Below are 24,768 nucleotides of genomic sequence, written 5' to 3' on the forward strand. Positions count from 1 at the left end.
AGCTCCAAGGAGATTATGTTGAAAAATAAAAAAAAATTTACCCAAAAAAAATTGTTTTTATACTTCATTCTAAGGACTTATTGAACTACCCTCGTATATTACTGGACATTAATTTAGGAAGTTTGAAATATTTTTTAAAGCATTACTTTATTATTAAAGTTAAATATTATGATACAATTGTAACATTATTATTATTATTTATGATTATAAGTTTCACTTCATTAATTAAAAAAATACTTATTTAAATTAGAATTAGAAATACGAGAACTGAATCTACAATTAGTTAGGCACTATCAAACTATACAATTTAAATAATAATTTTTTTTGTCAATATGTACATTTTTATTCAATTCTCATACTGTTTTTTGCGTAATTATTTACATGAAAGTAACAGAACCTCGATTTGAACTTCTCGCCAACAAAATACGCACATTTATATTTATAACTCGAGCATTTAACCTTTTTTTGGCAATAAATAATGCCTTGAAAAATATAACAAACATTCTAAACATTCATGCGTTAGAAAGAGAGATTCGATAAACTAGATTAGTGGGCATCGGAATGCCACCCCTGGTAATTTCAATCATGCTCATACCTCAAAGCCTAGTTTCACAACAGCTGCCAAACACCCAGTTGAAACTTTATGAACTATTTTTAATTTTAAAATAAATGTAAAATAATATATTTGTGATTAAAGACTTTAATTAACTTTCAAATATTGTTTCAGTTTAAAATATTAAATTTTTAAACCATTTAATTTGAAATTTTTTAATTAAGAAAAATAACAATTATTTAATATTTAGAAATATTTGACTGTTCATTTAAAATCCGTAATCACAAATCAAAAGCATAAAACTAAACAAAAAACTAAACTTTCAACGTTCTAATTTTAATTACTTTATTTTAAAAAATTAAACATTTAATATCTAAGGTAAAGGCAGGGGTACTCAGATATTGCAAAAACTTGGAGCTATACTCGAAGGATCTTAAACAGTAGTAAATATTTCGTCAAAAATATCAAAATTATTGGAACTAAGAATTGACTTAAATGCGGTAAACCATTATGTATGAAAACCCATGAAAATTTATTTTATAAAGTTATTTTTCGTTGATTAAAAAAATATATCTCCAGTCGGGCGTTCACGAAACACGAATCGATGGCAATTTCTCGATTTCTGAGCGATTGTTAGCGATCGCTTTTTAGTGTGTAAAATAAAAATGATTGAACGTTGAAGTTATGTATTATATTTTCCATGGTTCTAATCCCATTTCTAAACTACATTCAAACTGAATTTTGTCAAAATTATGTTTATTTATTTAAATATTAAACGTCCGGATACCCCATTTACATTTAAAATGGGTATGGCTTACTCGGACGAAGGTCTATGGTGCGTCCGACTTTACCAACCTCGTTTCCTAACCTAAAACAGGAGTACTCGGACACGTGTTTATGTGTGACGTGACAAGTTACTTATTCAAGAAAGGTAATAATAAGTAACAAAATAAAGTTTATGAAGATAAGAATTACAAAATAAATTAATACTTAGATATTTAGGAACTAGATTTTTTTCAGAAACATAGAAAAGTACAGGGAATTATTTGTCACCAGGGCGTTTGAGTATGAAAGTGATAAAGTCGAATAGAAAAAGTGATAAGACATTGTATGTGATTCAAAGCAACAAAAAGAGTATTAAGTATTAACAATATTAAAGAAAAAGAAAAAAAATCGTAAAGTCGCCGATTAAAAAAAAATAATGTAAAAGTACGTAGAATGGAACGAATACATCCAACTGACATCATAGCCCAAGCACTTGATGCAATCCGAAAAGGAAGTTCATTTAATCAACCTTCACATCATTTTGGGATTCCTAAAAGCACTTTGCATGATAAGTTTAAAAACAAGTCTCCTTTAATAAGTAGAAAAGGACCAGCAACAATCCTCAGTGTCGAAGAAGAAAAGCAAATTGTAGAGTGGATTATCTTCTGCCAGACAAGAGGCTTTCCAGTAACATAATCGTTACTTCTTGATTGTGTACAGAAATATTTTACTGAAGCCGGAAGGAAAATCCCATTTAAAGACAATAGACCAGGTAAATGGTGATATACAGCTTTTATGAAAAGACATCCAAATATATATGTGCGAGTAGCTCAAAATTTGACATTGATTAGAGCATCTGTTAATGAAAATGAGCTGCGTCAATGGTTTGCACATGTTCATAAATACTTAAGAGTCCAACAATTTATTAAATATAGAAGCTGAAATAATTTTTAATTTAGATGAGTCTTCTTTTATGCTACAACCAAAGGATAATATGGTTCTGGCTAAAAAAGGATCTAAAACAGTTTATAAAATTATAGGAAGCAATGAAAGAGCATGTTTGACAGTTCTTTTTATAGCAGCTGCTTCGGGTGTGATGCCTCCACCAATGATATTATACAGTTTGAAAAAACTTCCAAAAAAGAACTAGTGGAAGCTATACCAGAAGACTAGGGTGTAGGACACACAGAGGGAGGTTGGATGGACTGACCAACATTTTTCAGCTATATAAAAATGTTTTTTACAAATGGCTTGCTGATAACAAGTATGAATTTCCCGTGATTTTATACGGTGATAACCATACATCACATATAACGTTACCTTTGATCAAATTGTGCAACCAATTGATGTCTCTTTTTTTCATAATTTGAAAGAGCGATATAGAGAAGTACATAGATTATGGACAATAGAAAATAATGTGGTTGCATTGAAAAAGCATCATTTTCCTACAGTATTGGAAAGAGCTTTAGAATCTCAAAACTTTTCAGAAAGCATTCAAAATGGATTTAAAGCTTGTGGATTGTATCTGTTTGATGCTGATAGTGTGAATTAAAATGCCTTGAAGCAAAGAAGAAAAAATCTCTTTTACCAGAATCAGTAAAACCAAATGGTCTTCAACCAGAATTAAATAACACAGCCACACAGAAAAAATTCCTATGGATTTTGGGGCGCTGACCTAGATATAGATGCAACGTTAAGAAACCTGTTTAAAAAAATGTAAAAATTCATTAATTTGCCATGAAAAACACAGCCACACAAAAAAATAAAAGTGTGCGGATCTGGTAACAAGACACACGTATTCCTATGTATTTTGGGGCGCTGAATTCAAATTCGGTATCAAAAATCACCCATCACGTCATGGTTGAGCCATAACATCAAAAAATGACGAAAAATCATGCACTGAGGCAAATAAATTTCAAAATAATGCCAGTGATGCAAATTTTCACTTCAAAAACATGTCGACAACTGTGAAGGATCAACCTTTGCCTGATATGAACTTCTTTAACATAACTGCACCCAACAGAACCTGACCTCACCTAACCTAATTTAACAGAAATTTATTGAACTACACGTAAAGCTCTGGACGCATATTTTCCCAGTAGCAAATGTGTGCTGCATCGAATGGGTCAACTCGAGCCTAACCTAGAAATAAATCTAATCTAGCCTAATCTAACCTAACATAACTTCACGTTACAAAATTAAACTCATTGTGTTGTCCCGTTGTGTTTGCGGTACCGTTTCATTCAGCTTCGACTTAACCTACATAGAGGTTTAACCTAACCTAACAAAACCTGACCTAACCTAACCTAGACGAATGAAATTCAACCACACGTGTAGCTATGTAAGCGTACGGTTCTCAGTCTTAAATGTGTGATATATTTAATAGGTTAACTCGATCTTAACCTACAAATGAATCTAACTTAACAGAACCTAACGAAATTTTGCTTAACGCAACACAACTTAACTTAAGTGTTCCCGTTGTAACACAATAAAATTCATTTCATTGTACTACAGGTGGTTAAAAATTTAGACGCAAATTACTCATTTGAAGAAACTTAGAACTACAAGTAGAATTGACTCCACTTCAATTAACCTTACAATGTTTGTATCAATTAAAATGTAGAACTGTAACTTAAACATGCAGATAAATAAGAGTTTTATTCAAATTTTTTTTCTCTCTGCTTTTCTTAAACTTAAGGGATAAATTTATACTATCTTTCGTGTTTACATTTTATCTTGCTTTTTATCGTAACTAAATTGATTTATAGACCTACTTCAGTCTATTTTCTGCCTGCTATAACGTGTCCTTTTTTCTTCGAAGGAACAATGCAAAGGGTTACGCTTACGTTTAAGACCTACATTCGTTTCCCTTTTCAACACCTAGCAAAAATCAGTCATCATGACCTCGTCCCATCTACCCTGATATCATTGTTCCATCACTTTTATGTCTTGATGAAAACGTTCCCCTTGTTCTTCGCTGAAATCACCAACATTTTCTGGAAACTTATCCAGATGGGAATCTAGAAAGTGAAGTTTTAAAATCATCAAGCAGCCTAACTTTTTGTAGTTCTTTATCATTTTCGCAACAATATTCTCGTAGTCTGGACTTTTTTTGTCACCGAGGAAATTTGCGTTTACTGCTTTAAAACGTTCCCAAGCGTCCATTTCAATTTTCGTCATGTGGCTCACTAAATTAGTATCTCTTGTCAATATTCGAATCTGTGGTCCATCAAAGACTCCTTCTTTCAATTTAGCGTCTTAAACATTAGGGAATTTAAGTGATATATACTTATAGCATTGTCCATCTTCGTCTAACGCCTTGACAAATTGCTTCATGAGCCCAAGCTTTATGTGGAGGGGTGGTAGTAAAATTTTTTCCTGATCAATGAGGCTTTGGTTGATGATATTATGTGAATCAGGTTTGAATGAATCTCTTAAAGGCCAATGTTTTTTGCTGTAATATCTAGCTCGGTCTCTGCTATTTACAGGCGTATAAGGCATGGCTCTCTCGTGAAACCCGATTGTTGGCCTATTATCATTTTTATGATTTTGAGATCACCACACATTTGCCATTTGTGATTCGTGTAGTGAACTTTTTCAAGAAGCGTTTTAACATTGTTATATTTTTCTATGATGACCGTTGAGTGAGCTATAGGGATAGGAGCTTAAGTATTCGTGTTATGCAGTAAAACAGCCTTAATGCTCCGTTTTGACGAATCATTGAAAAGTCGCCATTCTTCATCTCTGTACACATTTTTCTTCAAGTAGTTCATTAGTCGGTTAACGTCAGTGCAGTACACTAAAAACGTCTCTTCGTCTTTAACGAAAAACTTTCTGAATTCCTTGTCCCTGTCGCGATAGAATGAAACTTTTGTCTTTGGCTCTAGAAGATTTCTTCTTTTTAGAAATGAAGCGGGAAATTCAGCGCCTTCGTACGGTAATCCAAGATCTCTGATAAAATCATTCAGTTCTAGTTGCGACACTAATATTGGAACTTTCAATTTAATTTTATGCCCGCCATATTCGTCATCTTTTTCGTTATTTTCATCGGAATCATCAGAACTATTTTCTGTTCGATCACTGGTTTCACTTCAGTCTCCGTGACGTTGACTTTCAACTTCCATTCTATCATCTTCTAAAGCGCTTAAATCAGTCTGGCGTGCATTTTTATTGATTTCAATTGCTCTTGTGACTGTGCACACATTAATGTACGAAATGTTATTTTTATTTTTGGCGTTGAACCCTTTGACGGAATTCATGGAAAAGTAGCAGTCCTTCGCAATAACGGGTTTTTTCCACGTGAGGAACCCATTTTGTTTCTTGGTGCAGCAATTTACGGTCAAAACACTTTTCGTAAAGACTTTTCACTTCCTCGTCGATTGATTTTCGCAAACTACTCACTTCATATTTACTGCAAATGTAACAGAATGAATCTGAGCTATTCTTGCAGGCATGCGATTGAGAAATGCTCGCGGTTTTTTTTTCCTTGTAGCATGAGACTCTACACCAACCAAATGATCCATTGATGAAGAGCTACGGTTGCATGATGACGACGTCGGAGAGCCCTTTTTCCCACCCTGACCAGACGCCGATACTGGGGTTTTTCCCTGCATCGTAATACACTTTTTACCTGTGTCTGCCATGACGGCATGAACGCCGTTTACCCAGGGACTCAGCCAATGTGGATCCGTTGCCCACCGTCACCACGTGGAGGTGCCCTGGTTACAGACACAGGCGAATAATGCTAGCAACAAGCGGTTACGAAACTCCAGACGTTTACTTCTATTATTGTCAAAATATGAAAGTACGCAAGAACAGGGTTACCAGCGTAATCGGTTAGGTTAGGTCAGGTTTTGTTAGGTTAGGATAGGTTAAACCTCTATGTAGGTTAAGCCGAAGCTGAATGAAATGGTACCGCAAACACAACGCGACAACACAATCAGTTTAATTGTGTTTCGTGAGGATAGGTTAGGTTAGGCTAGGTTAGATTTATTTCTAGGATAGGCTCGAGTTGGCCCATTCGATGTAGCACGCATTTGCTACTGGGAAAATATGCTTCCAGAGCTTTACGTGTAGTTCAATAAATTTCTGTTAATTCAGGTTAGGCGAGGTCAGGTTCTGTTGGGTAAAGTTATGTTAAATAAGTTGATATCATGCAAGGGTTGATCCTTCACAGTTGTCGACATGTTTTTGAAGTGAAAATTTGCATCACTGGCATTATTTTGAATTTATTTGCCTCAGTGCATGATTTTTCGTCATTTTTTGAGGTTATGGCTCAACCATGACGTGATCGGTGATTTTTGATACCGAATTTGAATTCAGCGCCCCAAAATCCATAGGAATACGTGTGACTTGTTACCAGATCCGCACACTTTTTTTGTGTGGCTGTGTAATTATTCTAAGCTCTTAGAATTATTAGAAAAAGTATGTATTCCTGTAGAAACATTGGAAGAATTAAAAAAAATGAATTAGATGAATTTTGGAGTGGTCATGTAAGATATAAGCTATTTGAAGCATGGCGTATTTTAAGGAAAAAATGTGATAAAAATTTTTTTTATTTAATATTTAATCAATTTTTTATGGAAAAAACTTTTTGTGTTATTTTTGTATAAATCTTATGTTATTGTGCTTTATTTCAATTATGTATTTTTATTATTATATAATATAAACAGCCATGCTCATGTATAAAGAACTGATTTGAGCATTCAAAGTTCGAGTTGAGTCAAATTGAAGACTGTTATTTAAGTATTTTGCATAATAATGAACATACTGAAACTATAATATTGAATTCAACTGTTTGTGGTGAAGGTAATTGTCAGAACAAAGGGCCTGTGATAATTGAAAATGTAATATTACCAGAAAAAATTGTACTGCCTTCGGAATTTGATAGATCTATTGTAAAAAATTTTGAAATTAGTAGTATGCTCTCAAGGTTGGTTATCGCCATTGCAATGATCATTTATTTTTAATTCGTGATGTTGTTTTTTTGTAATTAATCAATTGCCTTTTTAAATCATTTAGAAGTTAATCATTCAATGGATGTTGATGTTGAACTGTCGCTTGACAAACAAAACTCTTTATCATCTATTACAGAGGATGAACTGTTGCTTGGTGAACAATGTGTTTCCTTATTTGAAGGTTGTGATGATAAAAATATTATCAATTCCAAATATAAGACCATTCATTGAACAAAGAGGTGAGTTTAATATCACACAGAACAGTATTAAAAACTTTAACATTATTAGTCTAAAAAACATTGAGTCAAGTGATACTGGTAATTGCAGTAATTGCACTATGTTACAATTAAAAAATATGTACATGTGAAATCAATTTTAATTCATTTTTTAGGTTCAAGTTCAAATAAATTAGGCAATTCTCTTGCATTTAAAAATGCATTTGCAGTTCCTGAATTCCGATATAAAATGAAAAAAAATCCACACGAATTTCCACCTTGTGTTGTGCGTGAAGACTTACTTCAAGCTTTGCAAATTAAAGAGGACCAAATAAGTGAAGGAGCAACAAATGCAAGAGAACAAAAAAGAAAGAGAAAGAAAGAAGCAACTAAAGGAAAAAGAGCAAGAAGCAGTAAAAAATTGTCAAGAGATAAAGAAAAAGTTATTGCAAAGAAAGATATATATGTATATATTTCTATAAAAGAGAAAAAAAAATCAATCAAATCTGAATCATCCCAAGAAACCAAATTACAACTGCAAGAAGATTTACAGAATCTAGCGAATCAATTAGAAGAATTGGATAAATCAATAGCGACTCATGAAATGGAAGTTTTGCTAGCAAAGATACAAATTAAACAAGAGAAAATGGATAACTAAAACCTTTTTTCATACATGTGTTTATTAAACATAATAGTATCTCAAGTTTATAATAAAATTGTTTAATTATGTTTCCCTTTTTCAAATTACTGATTCAACGTTCATTAAGATAACTTATATAATTATTTATTCAAAAGGCATCTGATTTTACAATCATCCGAGTACACCTGCCAAAAATGTCCGAGTACACCTGCCGGCGCAAAAAGTTAGTCCGAGTACAGTAGCTAGGTTATAATATTTTTATGTTCCAGTATTTTTAAAATAATCACTCTAGAGAAAATCTTTTTTGTTTAAATCATTATTAAAATTGTTTAACTTTAAAGTAAAATTGAAAAATTGTTAAAAATACATAATTTTCCGTTCAAATCTAAGGCTAGAACCTCAGTACGTAAAATATCGTCCGAGTACCCCTGCCTTTACCTTACTATCCTTAGAAAAAATTCGAGTAAGTTCAAGAAATATTTAGAAGTTTTGAAAGAATTCAAACCTAATTAAATATCTGAAATGATTTCAAATAATTTCGAATATTTTTAAGAATTGTGAAGGGCTTTAAAAGAATAAAACACATTTCCTTAAGATTGATAGGAAAATTTTAAATGATTTTTTATTTTGAAAAATTAATTTAAGAAAATGTTTAAAAAGATTTGAAAGATTTACGAAACTATTAAAAATGAATGTGGAAAATTGTAAGCAATTTTTTTTTAAATTGGCATATTTTTTTAAAATATTGAGAAAAAATTCGAATAATTTTAAAAGGAACTTAGAAGTTCTTAAAAAGTTTCAAAAATAATTTAAAATTTCAAAAATGTAAAACAACATTAAGATTTTTTAAGATATTGAAACCAAATTTAAAGTGTTTTAAGTACTTTTAAAGTATTTGAAATAGAAATAATTTAACTTTTTATTGAAGAAAAGTTTAGTTTATAAAAAAATGTAATTGTTCAATTTTTAAAAGTCAGTATGTGTTAAATGGTTATTTATACATAACAATTCAACAATTTTATTAACAAATTAAATTTTTTTAAATAGTGCAATTAAAATTTTAACATTTAAAGTTTAGTTTTTTGTATTTCATTTGTAATTACGGATTCAAAATGAACAGTCAGATATCTCTAAATATTAAATAACTGTTATTTTTCCTAATTAAAAAATTTCAAATTAAATGATTTAAAAATGTAATATTTTAAACTGAAACAATATTTGAAAGTTAATTAAAGTTTTTAATTACGAATATATTATTTTAAATTTATTTTAAAATTAAAAATAGGTCATAAAGTTTCAATTGGGTGTTTACATTAGTCTAACTAATAAGGCTTTTAAATTTAAACAGTATAATTTTTAAAGTTTAAATCTGGTAATTCTAAAAATATGAACTGATTCCGAATCATCTTGTTAAATCAATTATTATTTAGTTTGTAATACTTAAAGTACGGTTGAATTAAAAATTATTTATTAATTTATATTTAAATTTGATCCATTAAAAATTTTTTTTAATCCCATACCGTCTATTTCAAACATTTCTAATTTTTAATTTTTTTAGTCTTTAAAAATGCATTTTAAAATTATTTAAATAAAAATGTAAGCTTAAAAATTAAAAGAGAACATTTTTAAAGTGACAGATTTTCGGATTATACATTCTAAACCGAATGATATCATAATTGAAAAATATAACAAAATTAGCTAATTATTTAAAACACCGTTGAAATCAAAGCTGGACAGTTTTCTTTTCTAAAAATTTGTCAAATTTCCGGTCAAAAAATAAATGCACTGCCATTTCACGATTTCAAGGTCCAGCGGCCACCCTGTATTTGCATTGATGACAACTTATTATTTGTCGCTCTATTTTCTTTTCATTCTACTCAGTGCTGTCTACTTATCACAGCCACAGACATTCAAATGTTCGCGCGACTATCCCACCAGTTCTCCCCATTCGACGTTTCTCCGCAACGAGGGAGCCGAGGCTACGCTCCGTGCGCAACTTCAGACTACGGAAAGATTCAATATTCGTTGTCAGCTATTCTATTATTGCACATTCTGTGCTAAATTTTATCATTCGAAAAGAGGTAATTCATTTACTACAGATCGCATACATTAAAATTAATGAAACTTTAAAAATAATGCGCACCAGATTTAAATTATAAAGTTTAATAATGTGGAACCATTTAGGGGTAGTTACCGTCTTCGATGCTCTCTCTTGATTAAAAATATATAAATACCTTATTTAGACACATTTTGCAATTCTATGCATAATTAGGGGGTAGTTTACCCCCACGTAATTTTTGTCTTCATGTTGGATGGAGTTCATTTTACTTCCAGTGGATTAATACTTTTTTTGAATTGTCTTTGTGTATGGAAAGAACATGTTATCATAAAAACCAAACAAAAAAGTATTTAGGTGTAGGTACCCCCATTAATTTGGAATGGAAAGTATATATTATCGTAGACACAAAATAAAAAGGTTTTAGGTGTAGCTACCCCCAACAATTTAAAAAAATGTTTGCTGCCAGAAAACAACTTTATTTTTGTCTCAAGTGCAAGAGACGTGGTTGTGGCTGAAATTTTACCGCGATTTCGCTGGAAGCGGGTGCAATTTTTCAGATTAGCACCCGCTCCCGGCGAAATCCTGCGGTTGTCCTTATGACAAATTTTTAATTATATATATATATTTTTAATTTTCTCTTATGAATTTAGCAATTTTCAGCACATTTAAAAATATGCAGGGGTGGTTTAACCCCGCGTACTTTTTTATTCATGGTGGATAGACTCTCTTTTACTTTCTTCATTATAAAACTGTCTTCATAATTGTCTTTGTATATGGAAAGTGTGTATAATCATAGACACAAAATAAAAAGTTTTAGGAATGGCTACCCCCATTAATTTGTTTTAAAATTTTGTTTGACGGAACACGTCAACTTTATTTTTGTCTCAAGGGCAAAATATATATATTTTTTTTCGGCGAATTAAAACATTTTTAGCACAACTTTAAATATATGAGGGGGTGATTGACCCTCTTCAATTTTTCTTCTTTTTTGAGTAATCACGTTCTTCATCGTTCATCACGAGGGAACTTTTCTTCCAGTTTCACCCCCTTCAAGTGTTTTTTAGAAAGAAATTTCCTTTTAAAATTATATATAGCTAATTTATCTAGATGATTTTTAGATGGTAAAGTTTAGCTAAAACAACTAGATATTTAGGTAGCAAATATAGAAATATAGGTAACACAGCTATACTTTCTTAGAAGACGAAATCTAACTAAACGTTTAACTGGGACAGCTATACCATTTTATTCAGTGGTCTTTTTTAAAATTTACCTGTGCAATCGAAATAAATACGATGCTTATCTGCACAAACTTTTAAACCGGAATAAATCTGACACCAAGCCGAGAATACCTTTCGATACTTCCAATTCTATCCGTGCGTTCATTTATCTGCCATTTATGGTAACTTTCTTAAGCGTTTCCGTCACGGCAACCTGACTTAGCTCATTTCTAATCATGCTAATTTATTTCACAGCCTCAGAAACATGCATCCATTTCTGGAAATGGTTGGCGACCTGTGACCGGATACGATGAAATTAATATAAAAGTTTCACCCACCAGCAAAGGACAGCGATTTGCAGCTCCTCTCCATCCAGTCATTGGTAAACTGCAAGAACACTTGGGGTCATCGCATACATTAAAACTTCAAAATGCAAACAGACCTTCAGATTTTGCACCGCCAACAATTTTAGGGAGTTTCAGCGTTTTTAGTCGTGCAACTGCCAAGACGCGCGAAGATCCAACACTTAATATAAAATTGCTGCCTTCAGAAAGCCGAAAATATTCTTTCCTACTTTCTCCTAACAGAGATCTATTTCATTCTACAGATACACAGTACATTAGCAAAACTCCAAACCCTGACATCAGAGACCCATCATATTATTACAATGGGCCTAGATATGCTTCAACGGCGAGTTCTTTAATGGCCAGTAGACCGTTGCTATATACATATAATGTTCAACAAACTCTACAGCCTCCAGATCGTCCTCCTTTAGCTTTTGAGTACAAAAATTCTAACAGCCAATACCTTGTACCTCCAGGTTTCAACTATTCTAAGGATTTCGGAAAGAACAAAAGCAATCAACAATATTACAATCAAAATTCTCATTCTCCCAATTTCCAGCCATCTAACGCTAAACCGAATAACTACTTCAATCATGTCAATCATCCATCTCCGTACAAAGTCACTTATGAACGCAATCCGGCGTATTTAATCCACGAGAGTCATGAGGTTGACTACGTAACGCCACCTTTCGAAATGAAATTCAAACCTTATCAAAACTATCTGATGCCTCCAGAAGTATATACCTCAACTTTACCACCTACGAAAATCAATTATCTTCAGCCACTTCCTATTAACGTGAATAATGAAAGCCATTCCGAGAATGTAGACAAAAAATTAAAGAATGATCCAACTAATAATAAATTAAACCACAAGAATCGACACCAAAAGTACAAGCAAGAATTCGTCAACAATACTGAAAATTTTTACGTGCCTGAGCACGAGTCAGCATTTATATATATGCCACCGGAAACGCAACAATATTTTAGAAAAACAATTAAACCGATTGAACAGACAACAGAAAAAGAGTATGAAACTCCCGAAAGTATTTCCTTGAAACATTATAAAGAACAACTCGCACGCTTGGCTATTCTAAAGAATAGACAAAGATTCCGTGATCATGAACAAACAAGAGAGCAGGAACTCCAAACTCAACAGTACGAAGAGCACAACAGACAACCGTTAGAACAGAAATACTTTAATAAAGAGGAGATGCTAAAGCCTGAAGCAGAAAAAACAAGAAATGCAGGTAAGCTTTTTGGATTTTTTACATATCTAAAAACATTGTTTTCTGCAATTAACTTCACAAAAATATATATGTTTTAGAGTAACTCATTACACATAAGTATTGTTTAATAAAATTACTTTCCTTGTTTCTAATACACTTAATAATAATTGTTTGCATTTGCAGGAAGTAAAAAACCGCCAGTCCGAGAAGAATATCAAGTGGAAAAAATCCGATCACCACAAACAGCTATTTCTGGTAATCGCTTCCCAGTAAATGAAGGAAAAGCTGTTGAGCACCTCGAGGTTAATGTTCCTAAACAACCTACTACCTCTCGTCATTCCACAACAACCCATCAACCTATTATTTATTATCAGACTACTCAGTCTTCTCAGAAAAAGAAGGACGAATCACCGCAAGAATATTGGGAGCAAAATGTTCAGTACCCAGCAGAAAATTTGAGCAGTACCAGAATACCAGAGGATCAGCCGCAATCGCAGAAATATTCTGTTAACGGAGAGCTTCAGATTATTTCTTTCTATCCTGAATCTGTGACTACAGATACATCAATTCACAGTTCTGAAATTACAGAAGGTGTGACAGATGTACCTGTTTATCCGATCATTTTACCAGAAATAATAATAGCTCCTTCTACTGAAAGAATCATAAATCATAGACCATCTGGAAAAAGAAGGAGACGTCCAACCGTAGCAACACAGGAACCTCATAACATACCATCGAAAACAAAGCAAAATTTCTCCGAGCGGGAAAATTCTAGTGGAGAATTCATCCGCAGAAATCAAGCAAAGGCACAACAAACCAAGTATGAGGAACCAGTTGTTGAACGCAAAACAAGCAGTAGGCGACGTCCTGAAGTCAGTGTTAGGGTTAATAAGAATGAACTAGATGTTCAAACTGAAACAGTAAACCCTACCAAATATAAGACTCCGAAAGAAGGACTAGTAGTTTATGTAACCGAATACCCGAACTTTGATCAAAAAGCGTCAACTGAAAACACGGAATCAGTATTGGAGAACTTAGAGATAGAACACATTACTGAACCCGTAAACCCATCTTGGATAAATAATTCTGAATACGTGACTGAACCCGTGAAACCCGTGAGGATAAATAACTATGATTACGTCACCGAACTTACAAGGCCATCAAGGATAAATAATTACAATGAATTTCAGAAAACAGACTACATTGTGACCACTACTCCCGTCACATCAACAACTCCATTTACCACAACAAAAGAACTTCAAAGTTCTACAACTGCAGCTTCCACCGTTTCTACCACAAAGCCAACTTATAGATTCCGACCTTCTAGATTTGGAAACACCTCAAGGCCACGATTTAGTGTAAAAGAATACAAAAGCAGACTAGATTACAAAAACAGAATATCTCATAGTTCTTCTACCGAGGATAGTGTAGAAACGCCAGTTAAACAAAGACCCACAGTAGATCAGAAGAAAAAGCAGCAGTCTGAACCGGCAGTCCGAGAATCCACAGGAAAATATAAATACATGTCGCGAGTTTCGTACAGAACAAGTTCGACTACTCCAGCCACTGAAGATCAAGCAAATCTTACATTTACCACTAACACGAGAAACAAAGGCAATAAATTCTCACCTAAGCAAAGACAAAATAATAGTTATCCTTATCGAAGCCGGGCCACGAGCACAACATCCACCTCTATCAAACAAGAAGGTGACGGCTCTCCAACTATTCGTCTCGAAAATATATTTTCTTCAATTCGACATCGTTCTCCCGTAATGAGAAGCAAATTAAGAAGTTCCAAAGAACCATCTGAAACTAAAGACAACATAGAAATGGCCATTGAAGAAACAAATTTTTACTCTCATCCAACATCCCAACATGAAATTTCAGAAGAAATAAAAGTCACGCTTTCCAATAATGAAAGAAACCAAGAACAGAAGGAAATTTCCGAGATTCAGGAAAATGTTTCAATAAAAGAGAAACCCGAACCAGACTCTTTGAAAGTCAAATATGAAATTACGCCAATAAATGATTTACTGACGACAGCCACTAAGCAAGCGGATGAAGAACTCTTCGAAAAAGCATCTCAAAGTGTTGCCGACTTAACTAGCTCTGCTTCCGCTTTATATGATAAACCTGGTTTATTCAAAGCAGTGTCACCACCGACAGAGAATAGGATAATTTCAACTCATCTTAAAATCACTACCGGAGAAACTACGTTACCCATTGAAGCATTTTTCCACAATTTAGCTGACAAAGTCAGATAGATAGAAGCATTTTTCCACAATTTAACTGAGAAAGTCCGATAGATAGAACTATACAAATTAATAATTTTAGAGAGCCTGAAGAAAGCATATCTCAGTTTTAAACCCTAAAAATGTGAGAATTTAAAAAATTTTTTTTGCCAAGTTGAAGTGCAGAAATTATATTGAATATTTAAAATCATCGATGTCACCAACCATCGTTTTTATTATCACTACTGTGAACCATAACAGGTTTTTAACTTACATAATTTAGAGAAATTTTCATAAACGAAATATTTCTTCTCATGCTATCCTGCCTTAGAATCTGAAAGTTTCTAAATTCTAAGGGATGTTCAGCCAGGTATTCGAGATGATTTAATTTAGTAAAGAAGAAATGAACCTCGAATATCTATGTTAATTTAAGTTAAGTTCTCGGCTATTATTGATTTATGTACTAGTATTCTATTATTATTTAATGGGATATAATTTTAGTGTGTTTATACGAATTGATCCCTACACTGAGAAAAAAGTACTTCTGAATCAATGAAATATTGGTTTGAAGCATCAAATGGTGGTTTCGCGTTCGGTCGAATGTGTATATAATCAATTCAAAGGCATATGCTATTGTTTCTTATTTTCTTGATTCAAAAAAAAAATATTATTAAATTATTTAAAAAATGATTAGCCTCAACTGAAGATGTCATAGACCTAATAGTAAATTCATCGTTGCAACAGTAAAAAAGTTTAACTGTATAGTGCACTACCACAACCTTATTACCAGAAATTTCAGATTCAAAGAAGGAAAATATTGATTCAAATTCAAAATAAAAATGAAAATAATTATCGTTTTTATTTTATAAAAGGGAGATAATAAAGAAATAAAATTTCCATTCGGACAAGGAATTTTCGATATGGAACGGAAATTTAAATAAAATGGAAACTGGGATTTAGAAATAAAGAATTAAAAAATCCCTGTTGCAAGTGAAAATTCGTTACAATTTATAAGTTGCTTCTTCCGGATTAAAAAAAAGGAGAGTGCAAAAAACGGTAAATATTCTATTAAAGGTGATTCTTATGAAAAAAATTGGTAAAATTGACAATTTAAATGATAAGAACTTGTAGCCGAGTAAATTATTTATTGTGTTGAAAGATTTTTTAAATCATTAGGGCGAAATCATAGGATCAAAATGTGTAGCTCCGGGCTTTACGTCTTACAATAACAGCAAATAGCTCATTTTTCAATCCAAGAAATTAACTTTTAATCAAAAAGATGAATCATAAATTAAAATAATAATAATTTTCAACGGACGAGTTTGTTTTTCAAACAAGTAAAATTATTTCTAACCCAAACGATTAACTTTAATCTAAAATGATATATATTTAACTGGAATACTTGAATTTTTAACCAAAAAGAAGAATTTTTAAATAAGGAGATTAACTTACAAAGAAAAAAACTGATTTTTTACAAAAAAAGTCGATTTTTTAAGAACATGCGTGAATTATCAACGAAATAAATGAATTTTCAATGCAAAAAGACAAATTTACATCTAAATTGTTAAACTTTGAACTAAAAAAGTCAATTTTCCACCCGAAATAGTTCTATTTTCTACTGAAATAGTTAATTTTTTAGTTAAAAAGTGATTTTAAAGCAACTAGTTAAATTTTTAAAACGATACGAATTTTCATTTAATATGATGAATCCTCCAACAATGAAATTAATTTTCAACAAAAGAGTTCAGCTTTCAACCGCTTCAACCGCTTTCAATTTCGAAAAGAGGAACTTTTAAATTATGACGAATTTTCACTTGGAACAAAGATTTTTTAAACTCCTTTCTTCTAAATCCCACTGTAAATTCTTTAGAAAAATTCCCGTTCCATGTAAAAAATTCCTTCTCCCAATGAAAATTGTATTACTTTACCGAAACTCCCTGTCCTAAAATAAGAACGATAATTATTTTCACTCATACTCCCTGTAACCGTAGATAAAGTAAAAATTACTTTTCTAAATTAACAAAAATTACTAAAATATTGAGTAAAATAAACAATAGTAAAATATGAATACAATTCAAACTGTTTTTCAAATACTCATCTTTCTATTCAATTACCCTAACATTAAGTTACATTTTTTCATGAATTCTTTGGGTTACTAATTACAGATGCTCTTATTGATACTGAAAACATTGTTCTTCCTTATTATATTTATAGAAAGTATCAAGTTTTTAATGAATTTTAGTATTTTTAGTATACATAACAATGCAAAGACAGGCCTACCTGATCGGAGCCCCATCTATTGGATTTATTTGAACTACGATACCACTCCGGATGCTAAAATAACAACTACCACATACACACGTACGAGCGATGCATAGGGCTGGTAGATGCATACAACATTTTCTTGAAATAGGTGTGCATTTATTTTTTTATCGACATAAAATACTATATTAATAATACGGAATTCAGAAGCACGGGCACTGTTGATTCAAGAGTAATTTTTTGTCAGTGTACGAGAAAAAAACTGCTAGTTTTTACCAGAAACTGTCTTAAGCCAGGAGAATTAAATACGCAGTCTCTTTAGATTATTTTAACGCACACAGGAATATCATGAACATAATTTAATACATTCTACGAATTATTTGTTTGTTTTTTGTTTTCCTAGAAGACCTAATATTTTTCATTTTCTGTTAATATACACATGTACCTTCCTTATCGCTTGAAGGATTAGTATTTATTGGAACACATTTAATTAATTTAGCAATGTACATACAAATAAATTATAACTTTGTATTTAATTTATAGTAATTATTTCACGGTGATTATTCTTCTTCAAAAGATGATCACAACTAAAAATTCAAACGATTATTTGGATTTATTTTGTCTGTATGGTTGTTTTAATTTCTTTGCCCACTTTACAGTGTGTTCCCAAAAAATAGAATATTAAGTGAGAAATTCTCGAGAAAATTCATTGAGTATGTGCGCTTAGATGGCCCTGGTGCACTCCAAGAGCACTCCGGCATGCACCGAAGCAGATTCGAGTGTTCGATTTGACAACATTGTACCGGCGCGGTGCGTTTGAGATATTCGTGTTGACAACTCTACACCAGGGCAGCGTAATAATCGAATTCGTGTTACCTGCTCGGCTCCAGGGTATACTCTAGGTCAGTGGTCGGCAAAGTTTTTGCTTCATTTTCAGGTATGGTCAGGCTCCAGCCGACTTAATTTTTTCTACTACTTTTCGGTCTATTCATGTACATTAATGTGAGTGAGCTTACTCCAGCAAGGGTCTTTTGTCCACAGGCATGTCAAAGTAAGGAAATTTTAAAACTTTTAATTTTTTAATTAGCGATTTGAAAATAGCATTATCAGCATCTACGAATTTTTCCGATTCCAATGATATATTAGTTGTCTAGAAAAGTTAAAAATTTGGAGGAGTTTATAATCAAGAAACATCAGATTGACAGTCAATTTAATACTAAATACTTCTCAAATTTTCAACCTTTATAGACAAATTACATGTCTTTGGAATCGGAACAATACGTAGATGTCAAATATATTACTTTTAAGTCACTCATCGCAAAATTACGAATTTTTTAATCTCACATTTTTTCCCATTTTATAACAAAGGACCCCTGAGGAAAGGGATGATCTGGCCAAGCACGCAGGTACTGCCCTGAGAGTAGGTCACAGGGCAGCCAGGGCAGGCTACCCTGCCCAGGGCAAGAGCGTGCCGACCACTGCTCTAGGTAGAAATGCTACTCTAGTCGAAACACGTACCTGAATCCGACGGTTTGGGGTATTAAATGCTATCCAGAATGTAGTATACTATATATTATACGATACAATTTTATTATACTATATAACTATATACGATATAATTTTATCATACTATACAAGATGAGCTTTCTACAAAGACGTTAATTTTTTTAAACAATTCTTGAATTTTCTAGACAAAAGACGAATTGTTTATGAAATATAAGTTAAATTTTCAATGCCAATAACAATTGATATTTCAACCAAAAAATATTTCTATTTTGAATAAATCGCTATTGATTTGAAATAAAACATACCAATTTTTAACAAAGCAGTTGTATCCGCAAACGAAAGAGATTAATTGTCAACCAAAAAGTTTCATTTTTACCAAAAAGCTTCATGCACTACTAAAATAGGCAAATTTTTTGTAAAAATATATATTTTGAATTAAGTAGTTTAATTTTCCATTAAGATAATTAATTTTTACCAAAAAAATGCGAAATTTACAAAAATATTTCATTTTTGAATTTCAAAGAGATCACTTATTAACTAATAATAGAAAACTTCAATTTTTCATAAAAACTTAACAATTTTCCAATAGCAAAAGTGAATTTTTACAAAACAAAGTAATCAATTTACACAACGGTAGAATTTTCAACCTGAGACTATTAAATTTCAACAAAAAAGTTTATTTTTAGCCAAATAGATGCATTTGCGATAAGAAAAGTTGTTTTATACTGCAAAGAGGAGAAGTTTAGGCAAAGTAGTTTACTTTTCAACCAGAGATAAATTTCCAAGAAAGCAATTTAGCGAAATGAATTTTCAACAAAAAATACAACAGTTTATATTTGAACCAAAAAACATTTTAATTTTTAATAAAACGCTATTGAATTTAACCAAAAAATACCCATATTCAACAAAATAAGTGATTCCTCAACCAGAGCCGATTAATTTTCCACAAAACATTTGCATTTTTAATCAATAAACTTATTTTTCTCAAAACAGACGAGAAATGGAAAAAAATAATGAAAAATGCATTATTTTTTGATCAAATAGTTAAATTTTCAACTTAGGACATTAATTTTCAATCTATAAAGAGGATTTTTCAACTAAATAGTTGCATTTGTGGCCTTTAAGGTATTATATATTAAACAAACAATTCAGCAGTTACATTTTTATTGAAAGGCATGTTGAATCGCAAAAATTTTCCATATAAAACAGCGAATTTTTCACAAAACATTCTACAATTTTTAACACGGAAATACTTATTTTTAAGAAGACGAATTTAATTTCCGACCACATCGTTAATGTTTTCAAGCAAAATGACGATTCTTCTGCAAAACAGTTGAATTTTCCATTCCTAAATATGAGTATAAAAACAAATTATTCCCAACCAGAGTTCCATTTTCAACCAAATGGTTCACGAATTCTCAGCCAAAATATGAATTTTTAATAAAGTTGTTTAACTTTCAAGCAAGAAGTCCAATTTTTAACGTACAAAGATGAATTTTCAAGAACAAAAATAATACTTGATATTTAAGCCAAAGAAATTTTTGATTAAAAAAAAATAAAATTGAATTTAACCAACAAAATCGAATTATTAACTGTTTGGTTGTTTCAACTGAATTTTTCAATGTTCATTCTATAATTAGGAAGTATATAAATAAAGTGGAATAATTCGCTTCGCTATAAGCTGTTTGATAATTTCCTTTTAAAAAAATCACAATCGTCTACTCATACCAATTTTCTGGTTTCGCCCTTCATCCGAGTCGAGTATTCGTTTTGCGACACTGCTCTCGCGTGGTTCATTTCAGGTATTAGGTTTAGCCATATTCTTACCTGCTCCTTACCTGAGTGGCAAAAAACGTATTTGAGTATACGCTCTGTTATGCTCTACTCTGCGACAGAGCAAAGAAAGTTGCACCGTCACTTTCGACGGTGCAGCTTTTAAAATTGGAACCGCGTGAATTAGAAAAAAACAGCTTTAAAATGACATTTACAACGCAATTATTTACCGATTGTAAATTTTTTTTAGCAACATTGAGGACTAAATTTTCCATAAAATGGTGCAAACGATGTTTTATTATTATGCTTATTTAATTTGTATATTCATGCAAACAGTGAAACAGCTTGCATTCATCGTTAGGATGATATATGGCCATTAAAATTAAAGGCTTATTGTTAATGATTAATTCTGTAAAAAAAGTGTTTAAAAAATATATATTAACAAATTTACATCGCAGACATGTAAGGGCAGGAACAAAACGTTCTTCCTTCTAGCCTCCTTGTAATTATATCAATAATTATGTTTTCTGACAAAGTGTTACCGTTGATAAATATTTGTTTATTTTGTAGAAAAATTATTATACATGATTCTCTAGACAAAAATGTTGCTTTTTGTGTTGTTTTTTTACGCGAACTCTTGTCCAATAATTTCGGTCTGTTTGCAAATTAAGAAATTTTATATACGCTGCCATTATTTGTTATTGATTTAATAGATGACTTCCGAAAAATATAAATGGCAATATATTGCTGTGAGTAAATGTAATAACGGTATATTAGTATTTTTAAGAATCATTTATTTTATGTTTGTTTTAAATTACCTCGTCAATAATTAATGAAAAACAAGGTGCTTAAAAAATACAAGAAAACCTCTATTGTTTTATTATCTCAACAAAAATAACATGAGAATTGCTTTTTTTTACGCAACGTTACAAAAATACTCATTTTGTTTATATAATTTGTTTACGCAATGACGAAATAGCCAAAAATGTCAACATTTTTCGTAAAACAATCATTATCAATATAACTTCATAACTAATACAAGAAAATACGATTTTTTTCGTGTATAAAGACATCATTAGAAATACATATAAACTGAGCAAGGTCAGAAGTAAATCGACTTCTTTTCGTTTATAAGCGCCTATAATGTGCATATACTTACCTCATATCTTATACAATAAAGTAATAGCGAAATTTTTCCGAATACATCATTCGCAATATACTTTTAGAAAGGTAAAAGAAATCAATTTATTTTTGCTTATATAATCCCCTAAAATGTGTATTTGTTCAATGATATGTTTATACAATGCGCGACTAATAATAGATGTTTAAATTTTTTCAGAAAACATCATTGGTAATATAATTACAACAAGAATAGAATAAAAAATTATTTCTTTCTGTGTATAAAGGTTGACGATCCACATTTGTTTATAGGGGTAATTATTCACATTCTGTCTTTAATTTGCATTCACCAAACATCCTGACATTCCTGACGATGGAGGCAAGCAATTGCAGAAGAGAAATATATTTTGAGAAAAATATCCCCCAATTTCGATTGTTTATTAATACAATTTGTTTATAACAATTGGATATACAATTTTTTGTCTTTCTTATACCCCTCTGCAGAGGCATAATGTTCAGGAGATAAGACTCTAGGAGATAAAAAACAAAGTTCCAAAAATCAACACTTTCATCGCTGCTTGCATTGAAATAAAAAAAAAATACTCACCTAAACCATTTTCTGAACAATTTAGTTTGAGAATTTTAAAATTTCTGAAACAAAAATCTGAAGTCAGTGCATAATCGCATTTACAATGTAATTTTGAATCTGGATTTTTTTTAATCACCCCATACTGTGCCACACATTCTTGTATTTGAATTTCCATGGCGGGACAAACGGGCAGCCATAATTACTGAACAATTTTGGACTTTTCAAAACTATGTATTTTTAAAGAATTTAATAATAATTAGGGGTTTATTGGGGCAGGGGTTACACATGCAATAGGGGGATGAAACTTGTTTGTCGTACTTTGAGGACAATATGCAGCAAAAATCATTGAAGAAGTTTTGACTTTTCAAAATTGTGTATTTTTCAAGAATAAAATAATAATTAGGGGTTGATTTGGGGGCAGAGGTTACACATGCATTAGAGGGATGAAACTTTAGTCGTATTCTTAACATTAAATGCAGCAATAATAATTGGAAATAATTTTTACTTTTCAAATTTATGTATTTTTAATGAATTTAATAATAACTAGGGGTTGATTGGGGGCGGGGATTACACATGTACTACAGGGATGAAACTTATTTGTCGTACTTTCAGGACAAAATGCAGCAACAATCTTTAAACAATTTTGGACTTTTCAAAATTGTATATTTTTTAAGAATTTAATAATAATTAGTGGTTGAGTGGGGGAGGGGATTACACATGCACTCGAGGGATGAAACTTTTTTTGGACTGCTGTCTTGTATCGAAAGGGAAGTGGACATGCAAAGTTGAAAATCGGTTTCACTCAACATCTAGTTGCAATAAAAGGTGGTCTTTTTCGGAAAAAGAGAAATACCTTTTTTTCCTTCCCAGAAATAAATGAAATTCAGTGTATACGACAGGAGGTAGCAAAGGTTCACGGGGCCTATACCTTTTAAAACAAACATGCTAATCCGTGTTGTCGTGATCTGTTGCAATAAAAAATTTTCATTTGCAAGAAAACGGAATAGCTGGTTTTCCCCACCATAAAACAGAAAGCTGGTTTTTCTCACCATAAAACAAAAACAATCGTGACACAAGCAGTCATTGTAGTTAAGCTGCGTATCCTTACAAGGATCACGTACATTCAAATGTTCATAAAATTTGGGGCAGTATTCATAAGATCGCGGTCAACCTATTCGGCTTGTCTCGCTGTGTCGAGCCTTGCCAGCGGGGGGCGGGGCGCACCTTTGTCCTAATGAGACATAAAATGCCAAAAATAAAAATGTTATAGCTTTGTCATCAGAAAATAAAAAATATTATATTCGTGCTCTATGTTTCTTTGCGATTCCAACGATATGTAACTTACAATCAAAATATTAAAATTAGAATAAGTTATGGCAGATTTTAGTTTATGTTTTGACCCTGGCTTTTTAATAGATTTGATAATTTAAAATTCATTATATGAATGATTACATGTAATAATTTCATTTCATCTCATTTAAATGTGAATTTATTACTCCCAGAGGGAAATATTATAAATATTATACACTGAGAAAAAAATACTTCTGAATCAATAAAATATTGGTTTAAAGCATCAAACGGTGCTCTCGCGCTCGGTCAAATGCATATATAATTAATTCAAAAACTTATGCTATTGTTTCTATTGTTTCTATATTTAATAACATTTGTTTATTAATTTGTAATTGTTTAAGCAAATGTAATTTGTTTGAATAAATTTTGTTTGAAAATTCGTTTTTTCCCTACAAATTATCACTATTGGTCTAGTATCAGTATCAGTTATATTTAAGTAATAATTTTTATTAACAAAACTTCTTTTTATATGAAGTTAATCAAACAATGTTTATAAATATTCCACTAAAGAAATATCATTCATTAATATAAAAAAGATTTAAACAAATTCCATTTGTTTAAACAATTGAAAATTAATTAACCAATGTTAATAAATATTTCACCAAACCAATAGTCATAATTTTTAACGAAAAAAAGAATTACCGAAAAAAATTCTTTAAACGAATTTTATTTGGTGAAATAATAAACAATAATAAAGAAACGTTAATAAATATTCCTCTAGACTAATAGTAATAATTTGTATGGGGGAAAACGAATTTTCAAGAAAAAGAAATTTTGTTTAAACAAATTCCCATTTGTTTAAGTAATTAAAAATTAATTAACCAATGATAATAAATATTCCACTAGACCAATAATAATAATAATAAGTCAGAGAAGACGAGAATACATTGTTCATAAAGGGAATTTAGTCAGTCATAAAAAAAGAGAGGCTGCCTAAAACTTTTGCACGGCTGTGCATTGTA

General features: G+C 31.4%; 1 protein-coding gene across 3 annotated transcripts in view; it reads left to right on the forward strand.

Annotated features, from left to right (window-relative positions):
• LOC117181681 overlaps positions 1–16,507 on the forward strand; it is a 319,825-nt gene extending 303,318 nt beyond the window's left edge. For all 3 annotated transcript variants that reach the window (XM_033374594.1, XM_033374596.1, XM_033374595.1), the window contains 2 exons: positions 11,662–12,997; positions 13,160–16,507. In XM_033374594.1, the coding sequence (XP_033230485.1) occupies positions 11,662–12,997; positions 13,160–15,240 (3,417 nt within the window). In that variant the 3' untranslated portion in view covers positions 15,241–16,507. The remainder of the gene's footprint in view (positions 1–11,661; positions 12,998–13,159) is intronic.
• The last annotated feature ends 8,261 nt before the right edge of the window (positions 16,508–24,768 follow it).

Source organism: Belonocnema kinseyi, chromosome 10, assembly GCF_010883055.1.
Source record: "Belonocnema kinseyi isolate 2016_QV_RU_SX_M_011 chromosome 10, B_treatae_v1, whole genome shotgun sequence".
NCBI lineage: Eukaryota > Metazoa > Arthropoda > Insecta > Hymenoptera > Cynipidae > Belonocnema > Belonocnema kinseyi.